Raw genomic sequence first — 23,158 nt, forward strand, 5'->3', positions numbered from 1 at the left:
GGTCGCCTCATTTTAGGAAAGATGTGGAAGCTTTGGAGAGGGTGCAGAGGAGATTTACCAGGATGTTGCCTGGAATGGAGAATAGGTCATACGAGGATAGGTTGAGAGTACTAGGCCTTTTCTCTTTGGAACGGCGAAGGATGAGGGGTGACTTGATAGAGGTTTATAAGATGATCAGGGGAATAGATAGAGAAGACAGTCAGAGACTTTTTCCCCGGGTACAACAGAGAGTTACAAGGGGACATAAATTTAAGGTGAAGGGTGGAAGGTAAAGGGGGGATGTCAGGGGTAGGTTCTTTACCCAGAGAGTGGTGAGGGCATGGAATGCACTGCCTGTGGGAGTGGCAGAGTCAGAATCATTGGTGACCTTTAAGCGGCAATTGGATAGGAACATGGATAGTTGCTTAAGCTAGGACAAATGTACGGCACAACATTGTGGGCCGAAGGGCCTGTTCTGTGCTGTATTGTTCTATGTTCTATGTTCATTTCTGATCACGCAGCAGTGTACATGGAGGTCAAGGCCGGTGGTGATGGGACAGGCTTGTGGCACTGGTGCTTGGATCCTTTCCTCCTAAAGGATAGCAAGTTTATTGAATATTTTTCACTGGAATTAAAAATTATTTGGGACATTAGTTCGGTACAGCCAGTAATCCGTCGGTGCTCTGGGAGACTGCCAAGGCCTATGCAAGAGATTTGATCATTTCTTACTCGGTGACTTGGAAGTAGTAGCAGCGCATGGTCGAGGCCCAGTAGAACGCAGCTGAGACAGCATACTTTGACAGACAGTCTGTAACTAAATTGCAGCAGATTAGAGCCCTCAGGTCTACTCTGAATGCTGTGCTCACCCAGACAGCAAAGAGGGAAATTTCCTTTGCAAAACAGAGGTTATTCGAGTATGGTGATAAATTGGGTAGGTATTTGGCGTACTTGGCCAGAAAGAAGCGTGCCTCCCCAGTCTATTAGAATGTGCTGGTACTATCACCTGCGATCCCGAAAAGATTAATGCAGCATTCAGGAAATTCTGCTCTGGTTTGTACCGGTCGGAAGGCTGTGAGGACAGATAGGCGAAGATGGAGTCCTTTTTAAGACCTTGGACCTCCCAGGTCTAACTTTAGAGCAGGTGTCTCTTTTGAATGCCTCTCTGATAACCCAAGAGGTGCTGAGGCAGCTCCAGAGTGGTAAAGCGCCTGGCCCAGACAGATTTCGCAGCGGGTTTTATAAGGAGTTTATAGACATGCTAGCCGGGCCAATGTTGGATATGTACAATTATTTGTACAGTCAGGACTGCCTCCCACCCTGTCTGAGAGAAGCAAATATTTCTCTTATTCTCAAGAGAGGGGAAATCCCCAGAGGATTGTACTTCGTATAGGCCCATATTGTTATTAAACGTGAACTTTAAAATTTTGTCGAAAATGCTTGTATTGAGGCTGGAGAAGGTCTTGCCCTTCATCATGAGAAAGGACCACACAGGTTTTATTAGGGTTCGCAATTGAGTAATTTTATATTTTTGTAAAAAAATTCAATATCTTCTTCTCAATAAAAATGTTTATTAAGGAAAAGCATGATGCTTCTGTGAGTTGGATTTTATTGTAATAATCAACAGTTATTCTTTAATCATTATTACAGTGAATTTTGTGCTTGGTAAAGTCCAAGATTTTTGTTGTAGGAAATAAAACATTGTCCCATTCTAATGACCTAGTATCACCAACTGAGATTGCCAGTTTAATGACAAATAAGGCACGAAACACATGACAGTCACCTAATTTTGTGAAACATTGCTACATACATGCATAACCCTCACTTGTCCACACTGCAATGTTTAAACCTGCATTGTTCTGAGCACAGCATTTTTAGATTTAATTAAGGACAATACCCTTTCAGAATGCTGTGACCTGTAATAATGTGACACTAACTTTAGCTTGGATTTACAGAGTTCTAGATTGATAAGGCCAGACTTATTTTGCTAACCTCCTCTCCATTACAGAACTTCAAAACTTTATTTCCCATGACTGCTTAGTCCCGTCTTAAAGATTAGACAACTCCAGCCAGAATGTTATGAATTAATTTGCCCATGTGCCCCACAATACTGAAACAATCATAGAGGTGTCCAGCAGGGAAACAGACCCTTTGGTCCAACCCATCCATGCTGACCAGATATCCCAATCTCGTCCCACCTGCCAGCACCTGACTCATATCCCTTCAAACCCTTCCTATTCATATATCCATTCAGATGCCTTTTTAAATGTTGCAATTGTACCAGCCTCCACCACTTTCTCTGGCAGCCCATTCCAAACATGCACTACCCTCTGCGTGAAAAAGTTGCCCCTTAGGTCTCTTTTATATCTTGCCCCTCTCATCCTAAGCTTATGCCTTCTAGTTCTGGACTCCCCCACCCCAGGGAAAAGACCTTGTCTATTTACCCTATCCGTGCTCCTCATGATTTTATAAATCTCTCTCAGGTGACCCCTCAGCCTCCGACACTCCAGGAAAAACAGCACTAGCCTATTCATCCTCTACCTATAGCTCAAATCCTCCAACCCTGGCAACATCCTTGTAAATCTTTTCTGAACCCTTTCAAGTTTCACAACATCCTTCCAATAGGAAGGAGACCAGAATTGCATACAATATTCCAAAAGTGGCCTAACCTGTACAACCACAACATCACCTCCCAACTCCTGTACTCAGTACTCTGCCCAATAAAGGAAAGCATACTAAATGCCTTCTTCGCTATCCTATCTACCTGCGTCTCTACTTTTAAGGAGCTATGAACCTGTTCATCAACACTCCCTAGGATCTTACCATTAAATGTATAAGTCTTGCTGAGATTTGCTTTCCCAAAAAGGTGCACATACAGTGTGTTTGCCATGTTTGTTGCTGGTACATAGTGCACGTATGAAATTGAGGTAGCTCACTGCTGGTCTACAAGATATGCTCTCTCTAGACTGAGGGCTGCTTAGTAGTAAGGCAAGTTGCCTATTTTGTGGCTGCATTAATTGAAAAGGCAAGGCAGGGGTGTTGTGAGCGAGCAGGTACCCGCTAAATTAACAAGTCCTAAGAGATCAAGAGAGTATCCCTGAAATGCAATCTAGTCCAGTCTCAGTATGCCTGTCAGTAAAGTATCCACTCTGAAGCTGGTCATTGCTAGTTATTGGTGCACTCTGTAGTGAACATCTATGTTTCCAGAGCACTCTTACCATGCATGGTGGTGCTAAGATAGTCGTGCTGGATGATAATGTCCATGGATGATAGGCATTTCAATCTTGAGCTTGTTGGTTGTATGCTAGGCTGCAGTTTGTTGATAGGCAATGTTGATGTGGTGAGGTAAATACCCATTCTAGTCTCCTTCCTGCGTTTTCCTGATGTCTGTCTAGCTTGTTTGACAAGCTTGGTAAGATGGGCTTAGCAAGTGTTAAGCCCCATCAATTGTCACTATGCTGATGGATACTAAGACGTTCACCATCCTACTTGTGAAAAGCATAAAAAGTGGAGGAAGATTAACTCAACATCAAGATGGACCTTGTGGGACAACCTCTCTGATTTTTCTCTGCCCGTAGCCCATGTCGCTCAGACCCCTCTAAGATTCTGCCTTAGATCACAGTTCCTTCACTGTCACTGGGTTAAAATTCTAGGATGTTCTCCCCAACAGGACTGCAGAGATTCAAAAAAGCAGCTCACATCCACCTTCTCAAGGGCAATTAGGGGTGGACAGTATCTGCTGGCTTAGCCATCCATGCTCAAAATGCACAAACAAATGAAAAAACCCAAAGATGAAGTGGGTGATTATTAACAGAATCTGAAGTCCATGAGCTCAGGAAGTTCTTACACTGAACCATAATTTCTGACAATATGCTGTTTCTCTCATTGTTGATTGAAGTACTGCACTGGGTGATGACATTCACTTAATGGACAATGTGGGAGACTATGTTTGAAATGCAACTTATGACGCAAATTATCATAACAGCTGCTACATGGATTCGACAGTAAAATTGAAGGCAGATTAATGCTTTGAGAATTTTGGGCTTGGCTGTGGTTGTTCTCATTTGTTAGTATTCTATAGGTTTATTGTTCAGCATCAAGCTTGGCGAACACTCCACCCAAACCTCCCCCCCACCCCCAATCCCTTAATCATTAGGTTCCTGGGCTGCTGGCCTTGTCTTGAGATTGCTTTTGTAATCAGCCAATTTTTGCATCTGCTGAGCATTTTTAGTAAGAAATGCAGTGGAGGCAGATGGAAGTTACCAATCAATTCAACAAAACAGTGGAAAACATTGCAAAATGAGTGATATAATCTTGGACAAACATCTAACAGTACAGCAAGCCAGAAGTGGACAGCGTACTTGGAACCCTTTGCACTGGACACCAAAATGGTTTTAAGAGGCCTTGAAATAGCATCCTTTTATGAAATAGCATACTATACACAGATCTTGCTGTACAGAAAGGTACTTTTCACCTCCACTGAGTCATCCCAGTGTGTATGCTTACTGTCACCCTTCTCCCACATCTCTTCACTTCAACTATCAGTGTAGTCCTTCTCCCTTGTGTTTATTTAACTACAGTTTAGATGCATCCACGCTATTTAAAATAGCATTTTTCCACATTCTAGCCATGCTACATCCACAACTGCTTTCACATTGCAACTGTCTCTGGCTGAGGTAGTGTCTCTAGAATTCCCTATTCAGTTGTTGAGGAACTAACTTATATTTATGAGCTCTGGTTTTGGTCTCCCCCACTTGACTATAGTTGTGTAATTTATTTACCAGCAGAGGTTACAAGAAATACTTCAGACTGGATGTCATAGCATTATGACATGGTGAAATCAGACTCATTGTTTTTAAATTGATGATCCTAGCCAACTGAACCACCACAGATCCAAGGCATGTGCAAACTGGGTCAGCTAAGGCTGTGTCATCTGTCTCCTTCACTTTCCTTTCCACAGTTTCCATCCCATGTCTGTTAGTCTTCCCACTGGAATGGAGCTTCTTAACAGGACTTAGTAAAATGTTCAACCTGCGTCACTTTCAATTCAGAACTAAGACTTCTCCAACCTCAGTTGTCGAGCAGCAGCATGCAGAAGACATTTGTAGATATTCAGCCCACTCGTGTTCTCTTTTTGTTAAACCTCTTCCTGTTTCAAGTTTCCCTGACGCTTTACAGGTGTAACATTACATGAGCTTTACACAGGTTTTTGTCAGACAGTCACTGAATGAGAGCATTGCTGGCTAGGGCAGCATTTATTGCCCATACCTAATTGCCTAGAAGGCAGTTAAAAGTCAATCACATTGCTGTGGGTCTGAAGTCATGTGTAGGCAGACCAGTAAAGATGACTGTTTCCTTCCCCAAAGGACATTAATGAACCAGATGGCTTTATTTTTCTGACAGTTTACAACAATTTAATGGTCATCATTAGACCTTATTTTCAGATGTTTATTCAATTCAAATTCCAGCATCATGGTGGAATTCAAGCCTGGGGCCCCAGCACATGACCTGGGTCTCTGAATTAACAGTCCAGTGATAATACCACTAGGCCATCACCTCCCCTCAATTTATAGCTACAGCTTTTTATAGCAATTTTATTTTTAAAAAACAAATTGGAATTAAAAGGATTCTGCTCCATCAGAGTTCTGCTCTATTATCATAACTGAAGTGGTTACCAGGAGAGCAAGGGAAACACTGCAACAAGTTCCTCGAATATCTCCCTGAAAAAAATACAATGGTCCCATCAATTTATAGCAAACAATAGCCCAAGATCACCCAAACTGGAAAAGAATTATCTGCAAAGGTACCAGCTGTTTTGAGCATCTCTGACATGGAGACCAGGTCCGAACAATGAAAGGACCAGGTGGGAATGTATGCGTACCAACTACGTCCTTCAGCAAACAGCATCAACCCCACTTATAGCAGGGTATGCAGATCCATTATTGGTCTGTTTAGTCGTCTCAGGACCCACAAATAATGTCAATTCTGGAGGACCCCCTAAAAGAAGAGAAACATTGATTTTCCAAATGTTTTCACTTCTCTCCCTTACTTTCTGGCCAATGCTAATGCAGGCAATTCTCTAGTAATTTACAGATATACTCATTTCTTCAAGTGGAAGCCTTGACACAGTCCTCAGTTCCATAGATTATAGATCTTATACTGAGACACCACTGCCTCAAACTGATCCTATCAAAGTCTTTGGTGGCAGAGGGTGTTCACTTAATTGTATTAATGCCAGAGGACTCCGCAAAATGTAGCTTTGATTGATAGGTCAAGGCATGGGTAGAGATTGGACTAGAAGAATATGCCTCAGATGATGGTGTCATGGTTTTGTCACTGGACTGGTAATCCAGAGATCCAGACTAAAATAAAAGCAAAAGAAACACTCAACTTCTTTTATTTCTGAAGAAGAGTCATTTCAGACTCAAAACCTTAACTCTGTATCTCTCACTCAAAGCAGATAATCTGGTCATTATCTCATGATTATTGTGAAACCTTTTGTTTGTGTAAATTGGCTGTGTCTATTTAAGAAAGAAGGACAAAAAATCATTTTAAGGTGCCTTCCATAATCTCATAATGCTACAATTTTCAGTCACTGAAGTACTTTTGAAATGTAATCAGTGTTGAAATGTACAAAATGCAACAGTCAATCTAAAAACATGATGTGGAGATGCTGGTGTGGGACTGGGGTGGAAAAGCTAAAAATCATATAACATCAGGTTACAGTCCAACTGGTTTATTTGGAAGTACTAACTTTCAGATGCTGATGAAGGAGCAGTGCTCCGAAAGCTAGTACTTCCAAATAAACCAGTTGGACTATAACCTGATGTTGTGTGATTTTAACTTAATCTAAAAACAGCAAGCTCCCACAAACAGCAACTGATAATGACGAGTCAAATCTGCTCTTGTGAAGGGATAATATCAGTCACCACGAAGACACTTCTGCCCTTCTTTGAAATAGTACCATGCATCTTTTATGTTAATCTGAGAGGGCGGATTTACATTTCACCTGAAAAATGACTTGTACAATAAGTTAACCCAAAGAAAACTTAGCGACATGCTGAACATTATTGTTACCTATTGCCCACAATTTGTGACTTGTTGCCTAAATGAACCAAGCTACAGAGCTGTTTAACATTATGGATCTATTGAGGCATGTTTATACACCCAATTCTTTCTAGGTTGTACTTGTTATGGGAAACAGCACAACAAGACTTCTTCTGAGCACAGTTTATACAATTAAATCACTGTCGTATTGCAGAGAATTGGTTTTCATTTGCTTACAGACAGCAAGCAGAGGAAACTAACCCCTATTGTGGGGTAAGTGTCCATTACAGATACTCATCAGCATGTTGGAAGCCCTATTGTAAACAGGATGTAGGAACAAATTACTGCAGATGCTGGAATCTGGACTGAAGACAAAACATGCTGGAGATCACAGTAGGTCCGGTAGCATCCACGAGAAAGAACAAAATAACGTTTCAAGTCTAGGTGTCTCTTCATCAGAGCTAATGTGATGTGTGGATGGGGCGGCATTTATGCAATAGTGGTGGGGGAGTGGTGGGGAAGAAAAAGTGTTGATAGTGCAGATTAATTGATCAAAATTTGAGAATGGCAGAACAATGGTGTGTCTAACTGCCAGACTGGAAAGAACAGGCAGTTCCACTGGGGAGAGGAGAGAGAGGACATGGTGACAGAGAATGTTACAAGTAAAGCTAAAAGAAAAGGAAGGAATGGGAGTGGGTTCACAGTCTGAAGGTGTTGAACTCAGAGTTAAGGCCAAAAGGTTGTAACATGCCTAGTCTGAGGATGAGATGTTGTTCCTCCAGTTTTCTCTGTGATTTGCTGGAGCATTGCAGCATGCCAAGGATACACAAGTGGGCATGTGAGCTGTAGGAATGTTGTGGTCATGCTTGCAACGGGCCAGAAGTGTTCTGCAAAGCTGGCACCCAGACTGTGTTTGGTTTCTACAATGTAGAATAGGCCACATTGGATACGGCTAATCCAGTCTGCCAGATTGAAGGAGGTACAAGTGAAATGCTGCTTCCCCTGGAAAGACTGTAAATGTCTCTTCACAGGCCAAATGGGCCAAATAATTGCATTGAAAGCATAACCCAAACTGAATGTTAATATGAATTTTGAATGTTATTCATAATGCAGTAAAGAAACATATACATAATAAGGAAACATGTGAGTATTGGACGTGAAAGCTCTCTTCTAACCAGGCTTATATTGCCCTGTTCCTTCCACACATATTTTATTTTCTACCTGAATCTTGCCATGAAGAGCAACTTGAACAAAATGCGATCTACTCATAAGTGGTCAGGAGTTTTGAAGGTTTGTGATTTTTGAGAAGATTTGTAACTCAGGTTCAGGTTCAGGTTGTAAGTTTGCTAGCTAAGCTGGCAAGTTTGTTTTCAGATATTTCGCTGACCTGCTGTGCTGTTCCAGCAATAAAGTTTCAACTTTGATCTCCAGCATCTGCAGACCTCACTTTCTTCCCGTCACCATCATAGGTAACATCAGTGAGCCTCTGTTGAAGCCTGGTGTTCTGTCCCCTCTCTGTTTCTGTATCTAGGTATCTTAAGGTGCATGATATCATTTCCAGTTTTTTTTCTCAGAGGTTGGTAAATGGGATCCAAATTGATGTGTTTATTTATGGAGTTCCGGTTTGAATGCCATGCCTCTAGGAATCCCTGTGTGTGTCTCTGTTTAGCCTGTCCTAGGATGGATGTGTTGTCATATACAAAATACCATGCAAGGACTATAACAAACACTACATCGGACAGACAGGCAGAAAACTAGCCACCAGGATACACAAACACAACTAGCCACCAAAAGACATGACCAACTATCACTTACAGACAAATGAAGAAGGACCCCACTTCAACTGGGTCAACACATCCATCCTAGGGCAGGCTAAACAAAGATACAAGGCAAAAGTGAGGACTGCAGATGCTGGAGATCAGAGTCAAGATTAGAGTGGTGCTTGAAAAGCACAGCAGGTCAGGCAGCATCAGAGGAGCAGGAAAATCGCTGTTTTGGACAAAACCCCTTCATCAGGAATGAGCTACACAGGAATTCCTAGACACCTGGCGTTCAAACCAGAACTCAATCAATAAACACTTTGATTTGGACTCCATTTACCAACCTCTGAGAAAAGGAACCAGAAATTATATCACCAACTTTAAGAGGCCAAGATACATAAATAGAAAGTGGGGCGGAACACCAGTGCTTCAGCAGAGACTCACTGATGATGTTACCTAACATGGTGATGAAACAACTGAAAACAAACCTGCCAGCCCAATGAGCAAACTTACAACCTGCTAATTGCCTGCTCTGTTCTGAGTTGTCAATGTTGAACTGTTGGGAATGAGGAGTAGGATTGTAAGATTGCTGAAATCCTTATTTGTGCATCTATCACCTCTAGGCTTGACTGTTTTGAAGAACTGGTTACCACCATTTTACGCTCTGTAAACTTGAGGTCATCCAAAACCTTGCTCTCTATGTCATAAATCCTATTAACTCCCATTCTCCTCTCATCCCTGAGCTCACTAATCTACATTGGCTCCTCATCAAAGAATGTCTTAATTTTAAAATTCTTATCCTTGTTTTCATATCCAAGACATCATCCCTTTCTGTCTTTGTAACCAAATCCAGCCCCACAACCATCAATTATATTTACACTTCTTTAATATTTGTACATCCAGATTTTAATTGCTCAACCACTGCTGCCCATGCTTTCAGTTGTCTTGACCTCAAATTGTGCAATTCCGTCCCTAAGTTTCTCCATTCTCTATCTCACTCTGTTCCTTTCAAACATTAAATCTACATTTCTGACCACTTTTGGTATCATGGTATCATATTTTCTTTTAAAACCTTCTCATGAAGAGCTTTGAGACAATTTTTTTATTTTAATTATCTTATAAATATATTACTGTTGTGTTTGTCTACCATTATAGCTCACATTGGCGTCTCTTTGACATCATGAGTGAGCCTTGAAACCAGACGCCTTGATTGTTTTGGAGATCATTACCCCAAGTTGTCAATGCTGATATTTTAAGTGAGCGTGTATAGTTATGTAGTTGACTGTCTATTTAATTGCTTTCAGAAGACATTATATCTTGAACTTATGTAAGGATGCGAGCGTATCCTGACTTGTCCAGACGAGATATCAGAAAGATAGTGCCTTGTCTATTCCTGGAGTTGACTTGGTTCCATAGACAAAAGGGTTTTGATGAAGCCATCGGATTTTCAGAATATTCCTGGTATGCTTCTCTGGGAAAAGAAAAGGACTAAAGGAATCCGGCTGCAATGAGTTTCCTTTCTGCAACAAACAGATGCAGACATGCTTGTTGTTCACCTTCTGGTTGATTAGATCATTGTGGATGAGACAATATCTGTTGTGATCTCAGCTGTCCGCAATCTAACCATTAAATATGATCACTCTAATTTTTCTTTTTGTCCTTTGCCAGTTTGGGTTTAAGGTTTGGCTTTCCATGTGAAACTTTGCAAAAGAAAAATAAAATGCTGTTCTGGTTGAATTACAGGACATTGGCATTTCTAAACATCAATGTTTAAAAGGTATTTTGCTGATTTCCCAAATTCTGCATATGGTTCAAAGTTCATGAGCAAAAGTATACCAACCTAATCAAGATTTGAAATGTTAGTAAACAGAGGTGACAGTTTTGGTCTGCCTGACAGTCATGAGTTGGTTATTGGTTTTGTAAGTAGTGTTATAAGACTGTACAACATCCTTATCACATGATCTCATTCTCCTGCCCTAACTATTCTGCATTTCTCTTCCAAATATCTCTATGTTTCCCTTTCTAAAGCTAACGTAGATGTTGCTTTGTCCACAGTTTATGATGGTGCATCACATGTCTCAACATAGCATCACAGAATGATACATCACAGAATCAGGCTATTCAGCCTAACTAGACCATGCTGATGTTAATTCTGGACACAAGCATCCTCCCACCGCTCTTACCTTAACCCTTTGTCTTCAATAATTTCTGAGTCATACAGAAGTTGAAACATTACCAAAAAGCGATATTGGTGTGCAGAGTGCTGTGACTGGTAAATGGGTCCAGCACACTGCGGTGAAGAATATTTTCCATTGATCAATTGCAGTGGGCAGCACACCAAATGTGCAAAACCAGCCGATATTTGCCAGCCTCAGAACAGTATGTATGCACTAGATATGATTTTGCTATTGGAAATCATTTATTAAATAATCTGGATTCTACCAAGAATTAAATTAGAAACAAATTTAAGATTATCACAGTTGGGCTCACACTATGATGTTCTGGAATGTATGGGAAGCTACATCAGTTAATACACAGGACCTTGTTTTATATCGGCAAAAGTAATTTGTACATACAATGTGTTTTTTTCATGGAAATAAGGGGTCAAGGAGATTGCCAATCTCTATTTCAGCTTTTTGAGGTTTAACAGAAGCATAACTACTGCTTATTGGGAAAATAAATCTCATAGCAGCACCTTGACCAATCAGCATCTGCTTGTTTGGTCTGAGAATTAAAATTGACGATGATTGTTCTTGCTGCATCTCCATGCCAGTCAGCACCTTCTTCTCATGAGGTATAAATTGATTTCCCTTTTCTCAAGCCAGATTTTTGCATTCAAGTCCTAATGAGTGCAAGAAAAAAAGCATTAACTTCTTGCCTCCTTTTTTGTAATGTTTAAAAGAGGACATACTTTGGAGGTTTTTGATTAATTGACTGAATTCAAATTCCACCAGCTTCCATTATGGGACGTGAACCTGTGTCCAAATGACATTTGCCTGAGCCTCTGGATTTTCTTGTCAAATGAGATTGCTAGAGAGAGATTGACAATCCTCAAAACAGAAAAGCCAGTCAGTCTGGATGGAATGTTACTGAGGGAATTGAGGGTGGAATTCCCAACCCCCCTCTCTACTCCATTATTGAAAACCTTATATTTTTCCCTTTTTGTTACTGATGCAATGACTGCTAGAAATAGTTTTTTTAATGTAATTTATGTCATGTCAGTACCTACTAATTTTGATTAACTCTATTGGGTCTTATCGTATTCTTAATTCTTTGCATGGAAAAAAAAACAAATCTCTAGTTTTTTTTGTCAGGCTAAAGTCTAAGTCTAATCCTTGCTTTTGTTTTAAGCTCAGCTGTATGAATCCAGGCCACAACCTAAGCACAGAACCCTAGCTGTGTCCTGTTCTGCTCGTGGGCTGTGTGTTATTGCTGCTGTCGCACAATCCTAGCAAATTCACATGAGGTTAAAAATCCATTTTTCCAGTCAGATTTGGTTGGAAGCCAATGTTTTCCAGTAACTTGATAATGTCACAGCTGGTCCCATCTGTCCGAATCAGGCAGTGAGAATATTGCTAAGTGTGTAAATCAGATCAGACACACCTCTTAATGACTGTTGGCATTTTTAGGTTTGTTGGTCTGTTCTTCAAAATGGTGAGAGTTTTCATTATTAATCATTAAATCACTAATATTATTTACATACAGAATGTTACAAGAAGGTGTGAATACATTATTAAATAAAAACAGAAAGAACTGCAGATGCTGTGAATCAGAAAGAAAAATGGAAATTGCTGGAAAAGCTCAGCAGATCTAGCATTTTTGGAGAGTAATCAGAGTAACATTTTAGGTTAAGTGACTTTTCCTCAGAACTGTTGAGCACATTATTAATTTGACTCAAACGTTTCTATTTGTTAATGCATTGAGGGTGCATACGACAACACGCAGTTTGGCTAAAATATCTACACAGACTCTGCATCCTGTTAACATGTCATCGTTTATGTGCACAGTACAAGGGCTCTGACCAGCCAGCTCAGAGCCAGTCCCTAGAATGGGGAGACTTTTCTGAATCTCCTGTTCATGTCTGTTAGCCAGGACTCCCTGATTGTTAATCTGGGCCAATCTCAGTCAAGGATCTCATAGCCAATGAGGTTCACCTTGCCCTTGTTCCAATCTCTACATCCCTCTTCTTTGCACCTGTTCTTTTTCTTGTAGCTTCTTCTGGGAAATTTTCACCCCAGATCTGGTTCTTTTGACAGTGTATACAGGACTGTAGCCCGTCACTTGGGCCTAGAACATCTCGAGAGAGTTTCCTCCTCATCCTCGGGTGGTAACAGTATTGAGGCTGCATCCATCTCGGACTCTGAGGTTTCTTGAACACTAGACGGAGGGGGGGAACCCACGGTTTGTGACATCTATTTTAAGGGCCAGGTACATATTGCTCCTGCTCTGTGTGCATAATAGCGACTTTTATGTGATTTATATGTTTGTTTAGGATAGCCTCACCTACTTGAACTTGGTGTGTCATGGGATCTGATCTCGCATTGGCCTTGCTTCAGACCTATGCAATGCTATTTCTGTGGTTTTGACAACACACTTCATCTCCTGAAATAAACTATCTCTCACTTAGTGGAGGCATGTGGTCGGCATTGCATTCCTACGGCCATTTCACCCTCACCCCCAGGTCCAGGGCTATCAGGTTTAACCTAGTGTGGCTATCTTCTCCCTATCAGCAACTCTACTGGAATTATCCCTGTAGTTGTGTGAGGGTGATTCTACAATCAAATAGGAACAGGGTCAGTTTAGTATCATGTGAATATGTAGGTTGAGCCTGTGAAAGAACGGGCATAGTCAACATGCAACCAAGTCAACGGTTTACCCAGCAATTCCCACAAATGTTGGGGAGCTACTGATGGTAATTTTTGTTCTTGTTGGTGCTCTGGGTACTGTCCCACCAACTCTGCTATATTGGCATCCAATCTTGGCCACTAGACATTACCTCTTGCCAACATTTTCATTTTGGAAACTTCTGGAAGACTCTGGTGGAGTTCGGCCAGTATCTGTTGGTGACCTTTACTCAGGACAATAAATCTTGTTACAGCAATCTGCTCTCACCAGGACCAGAAAGGTTCCAACCCTGGTTGTGGTGACCTTTTAGTTTCCCCCATCACCACCAACTCTTTCAGTTTTGGCAGGACTGGATCCTCAGTTGGGTATTACCAGCAGTGACCGGCAGGGCATCCAGGAAGTTTACAAACTTAAAAAAGGTGAATGGCCTGCTCCTGTTCATATGTTGGCAGTTTATTCTGCAGATCTGAGCCAGCTAAGAACTAAATGCAGATTTTTTTTTTGTCTGAAAGTCCATTGAACATTTTCAGCTTTTCATTTGGTTTTGCCTGCTGCTGGATTCACACCTCTGTTGATTGAGACCTGGCCAGACTTTATGTCAACCTATGTGTTATATGCGTCACCTTTTGCAGAATTCCATTTGAAACAATCTCCAATCCGTTCCTTCACATATAATAAACTCAGGAGGGAGTGAAGAAATCAGGAGAGGGCAGCAGAGAGGGGCTGCAATCGGAGGTAATTAAAGTTGAAAGTTAGCAAAAGTAATAAGGTGGTTATAATATTAAACTGAAGAAAGATCTTAAGCCAGTTAGGTTTATACGCAATCACTAAGATTTTGATTTAAACATTGCACAGGTCAGGAACATAACCATTCCTTATTACATGGTTTCAATTGGGAAAGTAATTTTCCTTTAGCACAAATTTGTTTAGCACACTTTTCTTTAGGAACACATTAGGAATGCTAAACAAGGGATAATAGTATCATTTGCAGCAGTTGGAAGTACTAATCTGAGATAGAGTTTAAGGTGTATTGTTGGGGCAGACATTGAGATTTGCATTTAAATTTTCATTTGATAATTATTTTTTGAGCAATTGAATCTGACATTAGCTGGGGAAAGGTCTCAAATATTCCACATCCAACACTGATGTCACTTTCCTTGATCATAATATTTTTAAAAAATCTGGATCCAAAAATATACTTTCATAATATCATTTGTTTCTTTTTGGAAATAGTTTCTCTTGTGATTTCAATGGAAAGTTCATTGAAATGTGACCAAAATACTGCTAAGTGAGTCAGAAGTATTCCAAGTTATGATGCATTGTTTATCTATCTCTTCATTCCCAGCTAATTCTTTTGCAGCTTATCAGTAAAATCAGACTAAGTTTAGCTGTCTTTGCAGTTCAGTTCTAAAACTAATATGTTCATAATGGCCTTTCTCTCAACAGTTTTGCGTTTCATGCATGCACTGTGCTTGTAAAACTAAGGAGTGAGGCAGTGAGTAGTGAGGGCATGAGGAGAGAAGGGAAATGATGCAAGGTAAATCAAGATGTAGCTGTAAGTAGTATTGATGTAAATTTTGTTTTATTCACTCATGTGATAAGGGCATCGCTGACTGACCAGCATTTGTTACCAGTCCCTTGTTGCCCTTGAGAAGGTGATGGTGAGCTATCTTCTCTAACATTGCAGTCCACATGCTGTAGGTTGATCCACAATGCCCTTAGGAAGGGAATTCCAGGATCTTGATTCAGCATAAGCAAAGGAATGGCGATATATTTCCAAGTCAGGATGCTGAGTGGCTGAGAGGGAAACATGCAGATGGTGTTCCTGTGTATTTGTTGCCCTTATCTTTCTAGATGGGAGTGATCGTGGCTTTGGAAGGTGCTGTCCAAGGATCTTTGGATCTTTGGTGAATTACTGCAGTGCATCTTGGGTTATATACTGCAGCTACTGAGCATCAATAGTGGAGAGAGTGGATGCCTGTGGATGTGGTGCTAATCAAGTTGGCTCCTTTGTCTGGATGTCAAGCTTCTTGAGTGTTACAGAGTAAAATGCTTACTTTATACTTGGACAGGGACACAGACCCAAACTCAATGTAGATAATTCTAGTGTTTGCCATCTTTGTGACTTTTCAGGCATGATATGAATAAGTTAGCACCAGTTTTGGAGCAGTTTTGTGCTAATTCCATTTTTATGAAGCAGGTTAAATCTAATTTTTGTTCATATGGCTATCACCATGGGCTCAAGCTTGTGTTGTCTCACTATAATGGATTTTGTCTGGCATAGGTCTTGGCATTGGGTGTGTCTATCACACCCTTAAGGCTACTGTAGCTATACCATTCCTACTCAGAGTTCATTTTCTGCCTTATCTAAGAATAACTATTGTCTGCCTCTTACTAGGTCCTGAAAACTAAATTGACATTCTAACCTACAGATTACTGATTACAACTCTCTCTAGTACTGTACATTCTTTTTTATTCTTCTTCTCTGCGTCGCCATCATGTCCATATGCATTTCCTACTTTAATACAGAAAACTGCTCCTGACTCATTTTTGATTTAAGGTGCCTACCACTGGCTGAGATGAAGACTCCATTGCTTCAGTCCAGCTGGTTTCAAACTCTATCCTGAGAGTGGTGTCTTGGTGCATTGACCAACTCACAAATAATTAAATTAACGTTGAATTGTAGAACCTTTCCCTTTTCTGATGTGCCTGCTTTTGTTACCATTTAGGTACACAGTCTTGCCATTGGGGTCACTGATGATCTTGGACTCAAGAGCATCTGACAGTGGTCTCTACAAATGCTCAGCTATAAACAGAGCAGGGAATGCCTCACTGACATTGCAACTCATTGTTCAAGGTAAGATTATTTATCTCTGCTTCATTTTGTCCATTTGTTTTCTTGACTCCTTAATTACTGTATAGAGTTTAGTTCCAAGGTTGTTGACTGATCCTAAATATCTTGTTTGAGAGGAGACACAATCCCAGATTTTAACAAATTAGCAGCAAATAGGATGGAGTTGGCTTAAGATAAAGGCTCTGCTCTCACTGGAAGGAATCTTGCTGAATTTTGCAAGTGCAGCCCCTTGCTTTTCTGCGGTGAGGCTTAGGAGGGGTTTGTCAGGGGCTTGCAGCACACATGGCTTAAGGTTATAAATTCTTTCAGGTTTACAACGTGCACGCAAGGGAAAATTTTCAAGGCTATAAAGAAATAGATTAATTATTCAGTTTGATGCTCCATCCATCCTCTCAGATGTTAAAAGATTCATTCCACTATTTAATAGACGAGTGGATGTTGTGATGGTGTTATCCCTTGTTTCCTAACTAACACTGTATTTGTTTGTTGATCAGTATTTTTGCAGAAACTTTTCCAGGAAACAAAATCATGAGGGATTTGAACATCATGTCTAGGAAAAATAACTGTTCCCATTGTTCGTAAAGTAGATTTTAAAGTGATTGGCAAAGCAGGAAATGAGGATACAATTGTTACAAAGCAAGTGATTATAGTCTGAAATGTGCTGCCTGAGAATGTGGAGGAGGTCAATGCATTCGTGGCTTTTGAAAGAAATTTGGATCATTTTGAAGAGAAAGATATTGCAGGCTTAAGGGGAAAATCCAGGGGCTTGGAACTAGTTGAATTGCCCTAGCAAAGAGCCAGCATGGACATGACAGGTTAACTGACCTCCTTCCTTACTGTCATTATTGAATGATTCTGTAAATAGACTAGGTTGAGCACAAGAATTTGTGTGATGTCAATTCATTTTTACTTTTTCTTTTTCCTCTTTCTAGTTCCTCCCAAAATCCATCTGTCTCATCATCTCCTGAAGGTAATCGTAGGTCAGTCCATTGACCTTCCCTGCCTGGCACATGGTGATCCAACTCCAAAAATCAGGTGGTATAAGGATGATGAAGCCCTGCTGCAGGGTGCCACAGATTCACTGGATGGTCCTGATGGCTCAATCAACATTGCAGACGTGGAACTCTCTGATGCTGGGATTTATCGTTGTGAAGCAACCAATAATGCTGGACATGATATGACTCAAATGACACTGGAAGTCTTGGGTAAGTGTGCATTAGAACTGTTTATGTCACAGCCTCAAGATGTGTTCCACCTTAGGCACAAACAATGTCAGGTGTCTGCAACTAGTTTCCTTCATGTTATCCTGTAGGAACTGCACTGAGGCTGGGACTGATTTGAATATACATACATATAGAAGCAGAAATAGGCAGTTTGGTCCATTGAGTCTGCTCAACAATTCAGCTACACATGACCAGTCTTTTGCCTCAATATCATTTTCCTGCATTATCTCCAAATCCCTTAATATATCAAAATCTATCAATCTTAGTCTTGAATATATTTAATGACTGAGCCTCCACAACAATCTGGGTAGAGAATATTGAAATTTCAACTGAGTGAATAAACTCCCCTTCATCTTAGTCAAGAGTGTGGCACTGGAAAAGCACAGCAGGTCAGACAGCATCCAAGGAACAGGAGAATCAACGTTTTGGGCATAAGCCCTTCATCAGGAAGGTCTTGCAAACTGATAGTTTAGGGTTGCTAGAATTGAGGGACCAATGGCCACTGAGAACCTCTGACAGCTGTTCAGCTGTCCTCCTGCTTCAACAGTTATCACCGAGGTGTTATAACAGTGGGCATCACAGAAGAAAACCTTTGGGAAGTGCAATTCTAGAGCTCGCAGTTGGAAGAAATATCATTCCTGCTTTTGGATGTTGAATTTGTTTTTCCCAAATTGAAGCAAGTGGTGCGTTACAGGAGAATGGAATATCAGAATTATTTGGGATATTTAAATGTGTCAAGATTAATGTAAATGGAATTAAAAACTCAAAATGGAGTCAGTAGATGGAATGATCTATTAATTGTGGTGATTAACTTGATTCCTTTCTCCCAAGTGGTATCTCTTGGGTGTCCAAAGCCTGTTTCATGTGGTCGGCCACTTTTAATTTGCAAATTTAGATTGTATGATGTACATCGGACCCAATGACCATTTTATGATGGAATAGCGCATATTACGCACTCTCTGACCAGCCTGATCGTCATGATTGTAATGGGATTAGCCAGGTGGACCTCACAGAATATGCGTTCCCTGGTTGCGGCTATTTGTCTGTTCTGATCAGGGAGCCCTGGCTGACAGATATAGATAGAAGTGTCAGACATCCTGTTCGCTCTGAGAGCTGGCTTTGAGGGAGCTGGATCAGTATCAAGGACACATGTAAATAAAGGGTGACTTGGTGATAGGATACCAACCTCTGTGGAGTTATTTCAGTTGTGACAAAAGAAAAGCATGCTCCTAAAGAAATTCGCTTGCAAGAGTCATCCTTGAATTGGAATAAGAATTTCTGGCATCATTATTTGAGAAGATTGATTTGTTTGATCCTGATGACAAAGACTGGGCCCAGTATGTGAAAAGAATGCATTACTTTTTCCAGGCAAATGATTTAGGAGCAGATGAAAAGCAATGAGTAATTCTTTTGACTGCTTGTGGACTTGCAGTTTTTTCAGTTATTAGGAACCTAACTTTCCCTGAGGCACGAGATACTAAAACATTTCAAGATTTAACAGATTTATTTAGGAATTTTACGGCGCCAAGCCTTCCATTATTCTGAGATGCTCTTGGTTTTACTCAACAATTTGAGAGCCAAGGAAGTCCATATTGGGATTATTGATGAGGTACAGATGATTGGCAGAGGCTTGTGACTTTGGCTTAACCTTTAATCTGATGCTTAGACACAGTTTGGTGTGTGGGATTAATGATGTAACATGCAAAAGCGCCTACTAGCTGATGCCCAATTGGATTTCAAGCAGGCACTGCAACTGGCTTTTATCATTGGCAAATGTAGCAAGTGGAGCATATGAGTTGCAGAGTATTCTGATTGAAGCAGCCACACTCACCAGTCCTTGAACTTGAGTGAAGGCAATTGCATAGCCGGACTCAGGACATATCCTAAACAGAGGTATTCCAGGTTAGCCCACAGCAAAACCCCAAAACAATGCCAAACCTTGGCCAAGCGATTAAAATTCTCTGCAGGATCTGAGCTGGCAAGCCATTGTGGTTTGTTGGTATGTGGACTCAAAACAGCAAAAGAGTCCCACTAGACCTAAAGTGAGTAAGAGAACTCATAGGCCAGTGTCCAGGAGAGTACACACCAATCAAAATAAACATCAGATTGAATGGTCAGCCGTTCTAATAGAGGTCGATATCGCCACAGTCGTTTCAATGATCGCAGATCTAAACTTTAACAAAATTTTCTCTGGATTCCAACCCTTAAATTTATGCTAAATCTCATTTAGACTGAAAACCTATACCAGGAAACCTTTACAGATTAAGTATACAACTTCGGTTCCGGTCTGTAATGCGAAGCAGCTGGTTCAGTTACCAATAATTGTAGTAAAAGATTAGTTCCCAAGCTTGATGGGGCGAAATTGGTTGAGAAAGATTCACCTAGGTTGGCTCAACATTTTCCAATTAGAAAACAGCTGCCTGGGTGAAGTCCTAAGTACATACCAGGAAGTTTTTCCAGAAACTCTAGGGACTATCAAAGGAGTCAAGGCCACTTCGCTTATTGACCAGGAAGTAATTCCACAATTCTGCAAGGGTCTCCCAGTGACATTTGCCTCAGAAGTAGAGGCAGAATTTAGAAAACGCAGGCATTGTCCAACCAGTGCAGTTTGTAGAATGGGCAGCACTGGTCTCACCGATTGTAAAGCCTAACAGGTTGGTTTGCCTTTGGGCGGATTTTAAATGAATGGTAAACTGTTTTTTGCAGTTGGATAAATACTCAAAACCTTGCATAAAGGATTTATATGCAAAGCTGGCAGGGTAGCTGTCCTTTATGAAGCTGGGCGAGAGACATGCATACTTGCAATTGCAGTTAGATGAGGATTCCCAGAACTGTGCTTCAATTAATACCCATAAGGGTTTGAACCAATATACAAGACTACCATTTGGAGTATCGTCAACCTGTGCAATTTTCCAGTGGATGATGGAGAAAATTTTACAAAGTCATTTATCTAGATGACGTGCTAATGACAGGGAACACCAATAAAGAGCTCTTTGAGAACTTGGACATAGTTTCTCCCTAGCAGGTGTATGTCTTGGAAGGGAAAAAATTTGTATTCCAGGCACCCCAAGTGACCTACTTGGGCTACAGAGTTATCAAGACCAGATTATACCTGTTGGAAGAGAAAATGAGGGCGATCAAAGTTGGCTCAGCTCCCACGACAGTACCGGAGCTGAGGTCTTTCCTTGGGTTGTTGAATTATTACTCACTGAGATTTCACCTGGTCACCATCATGATACCTTCCCTTCATCTCTTAAAAAATGGTCAGCCTTGGAAACGGTCACATAGCCAAGCCATAGTTTTCAGGGAAGTGAAGAAACAGGTATCATCCTCTAAGATGTTGGTACACTATGATCCCAAGCGAGATCTGGTATTGACATGCAATACTTCCCCTTACAGCATTAGGGTGATATTAGCTCCTAGCTGACCCAATGGAGAGAAATACTCGATATTCTTCCTGGACTTTGGCTGATGCCGAATGAATATATGCGCATACAGAGAAGAAAGTTTTTGCAGTCATATTTGGATTCAGGAAGTTCCACAAATACCTTTCTGGACATAAAGTTGTAAAAATAACAGAGCACAAGCCTCTGCTGGATCTACTTAGTGGACAATGTAGTGCCGCCCATAACCTCAGGGCAAATTTGATAGTGGGCTTTAGTTCTGAGTGCGTATAATTATAAGTGTGAATACCATGCCAGGAGGCCAAGTAGCAAATGTGGATGCATTGAACCACCCCCCGCTGGCAGATACACCACCGGTGGCACCGCCCTGGAAGTGTCTGTAATGGTTTTAAATTTTCTGGCACCCTTCCAATCACAGCTGACAATATCAGCCTTTGTATGCAGAAAGATCTGGTCCTGGCAAAACTGAAACACATGGTGGTGATGGGTGAAACCAAAGGGCCAGAAATTAAGCTTTTTGTCCCGGAGAGATCACATCACAGTAGAGAATGGCATATTGTTATGGAGAGCAAGAGTCATTGTCCTGAGCAAAGGTTGTCACCAGATACTGCACTCCACCAGGGTCTTCCAGGGATTTCCAAAATGAAGATGTTGGTGAGAAGTTACGTCTGATGGCCGGGGTTGGATGCAGACATAGCTGCATTGGTGGGGCAATGCAGAGACTGTCAACAAGGACCGAAATTATTGCCATAAATATTAATTTTGGGAATGGCCAGGTAAACCCTAGACTCATATACATGCCGACAATGCTGGTCCTTTCATGGACTCGATGTTCTGAGTGATTGTGGACGCCCACTCAAAGAGGCTGGACGTTCATTTGTCAAACATAGAGATGATGATAGAAAACTTGCACACATCTTTTGCAATGCACGGACTCCTGGAAGTGTTGGTCGCAGATAATGGGTCATCATTTACCTGCAGGGAATTTGAGTATTTCCTATTGTCAAATGGCATTCTACATATAAGGACAGCTCCATACCATCCATCATTGGATAGCCTGGCAGAAAAAGCAGTCCAAACATTGAAGGCAGGCTTAAAGAAACAGCCTACAGCTTCACTAGATGCCAAACTGTCCCAGTTCCTGTTGGATTATAGGGAAAGCTCCAATAGAGTTGCTAATGGGGAGGAGATGCCACACCAGGTTAAATCTGATCTTCCTGATCAGATGAGGGATCAAGGTGAGGGTGAAATGGCATCAGAAATGCCAGTGCTGGAAACAAAACTCTGTCAAGTGAGAGAGACAGTTTACTACAGAGCACGACGTTTGGTGTAGCAACCAGGGGAATAGCCCTGCATGGATAAGAGACATGGTCAATGCGAGATCAGGTCCAGTGATATATAAAGTTTGGGTAGGTATTACGGTCCCGTACAAGCACATAGATCATATGAAAGCTGCAATCTCACAAACTGGAAGAGAGAAACGTGCCTGGCTCCTTGGCAACCTTTCCAAATGTTCCAGAACCCATGGGGTTTCCCTCTCTGTCAAGCATCAGAGATATCTCGGAATCATGATGAAGTAAATGAACTTTTTTGAGACGCTCCGGGTGCAAGATGTATGTTACACATCACCTGTGTCAGAGGCAGTATTGGAGGAACCTGACCCAGTGCCGAAGGGCCTGTTTCCACACTGTAATATAATCTAATCTAAAATGTGCCAGGAGGAGCTAAAGTGAAGAACCAGCCTCTGTCCTTGGACTCAGAGCGGGAGGGATGCTGTGATTATAATGAGGTCAGCCAGGTGGACCTAATTGAGGCTGTTAATGTGATCCAATTAGTGAGCCCTGGCTGACAGCTAAGAACTGAAGTGTCAGACATCCAATTCATTCTGAGGGAGCTCGATCAGTGTCAAGGACCCTTCATGTGTAAAAATGTGACTTGGTAATGGGATACCAGTCTCTCTGGAATGATTTCATGATTATGGTGCAGAGGCCTTGCACAGTTAAGTTGTAACACTGACAGGCGAAAAGAGCAAAGTTTTTCCTGTGGATC

General features: G+C 41.2%; 1 protein-coding gene across 1 annotated transcript in view; it reads left to right on the top strand.

Annotated features, from left to right (window-relative positions):
- LOC122564614 (hemicentin-1-like) overlaps window positions 1–23,158 on the top strand; it is a 429,834-nt gene that overhangs the window by 161,631 nt on the left and 245,045 nt on the right. Inside the window, exons 23-24 of the mRNA XM_043719704.1 lie at window positions 16,358–16,485; window positions 17,415–17,687. Of these exons, the coding sequence (XP_043575639.1) occupies window positions 16,358–16,485; window positions 17,415–17,687 (401 nt within the window). The remainder of the gene's footprint in view (window positions 1–16,357; window positions 16,486–17,414; window positions 17,688–23,158) is intronic.

The sequence above is a fragment of the Chiloscyllium plagiosum genome, chromosome 30 (assembly GCF_004010195.1).
Source record: "Chiloscyllium plagiosum isolate BGI_BamShark_2017 chromosome 30, ASM401019v2, whole genome shotgun sequence".
Lineage (NCBI taxonomy): Eukaryota > Metazoa > Chordata > Chondrichthyes > Orectolobiformes > Hemiscylliidae > Chiloscyllium > Chiloscyllium plagiosum.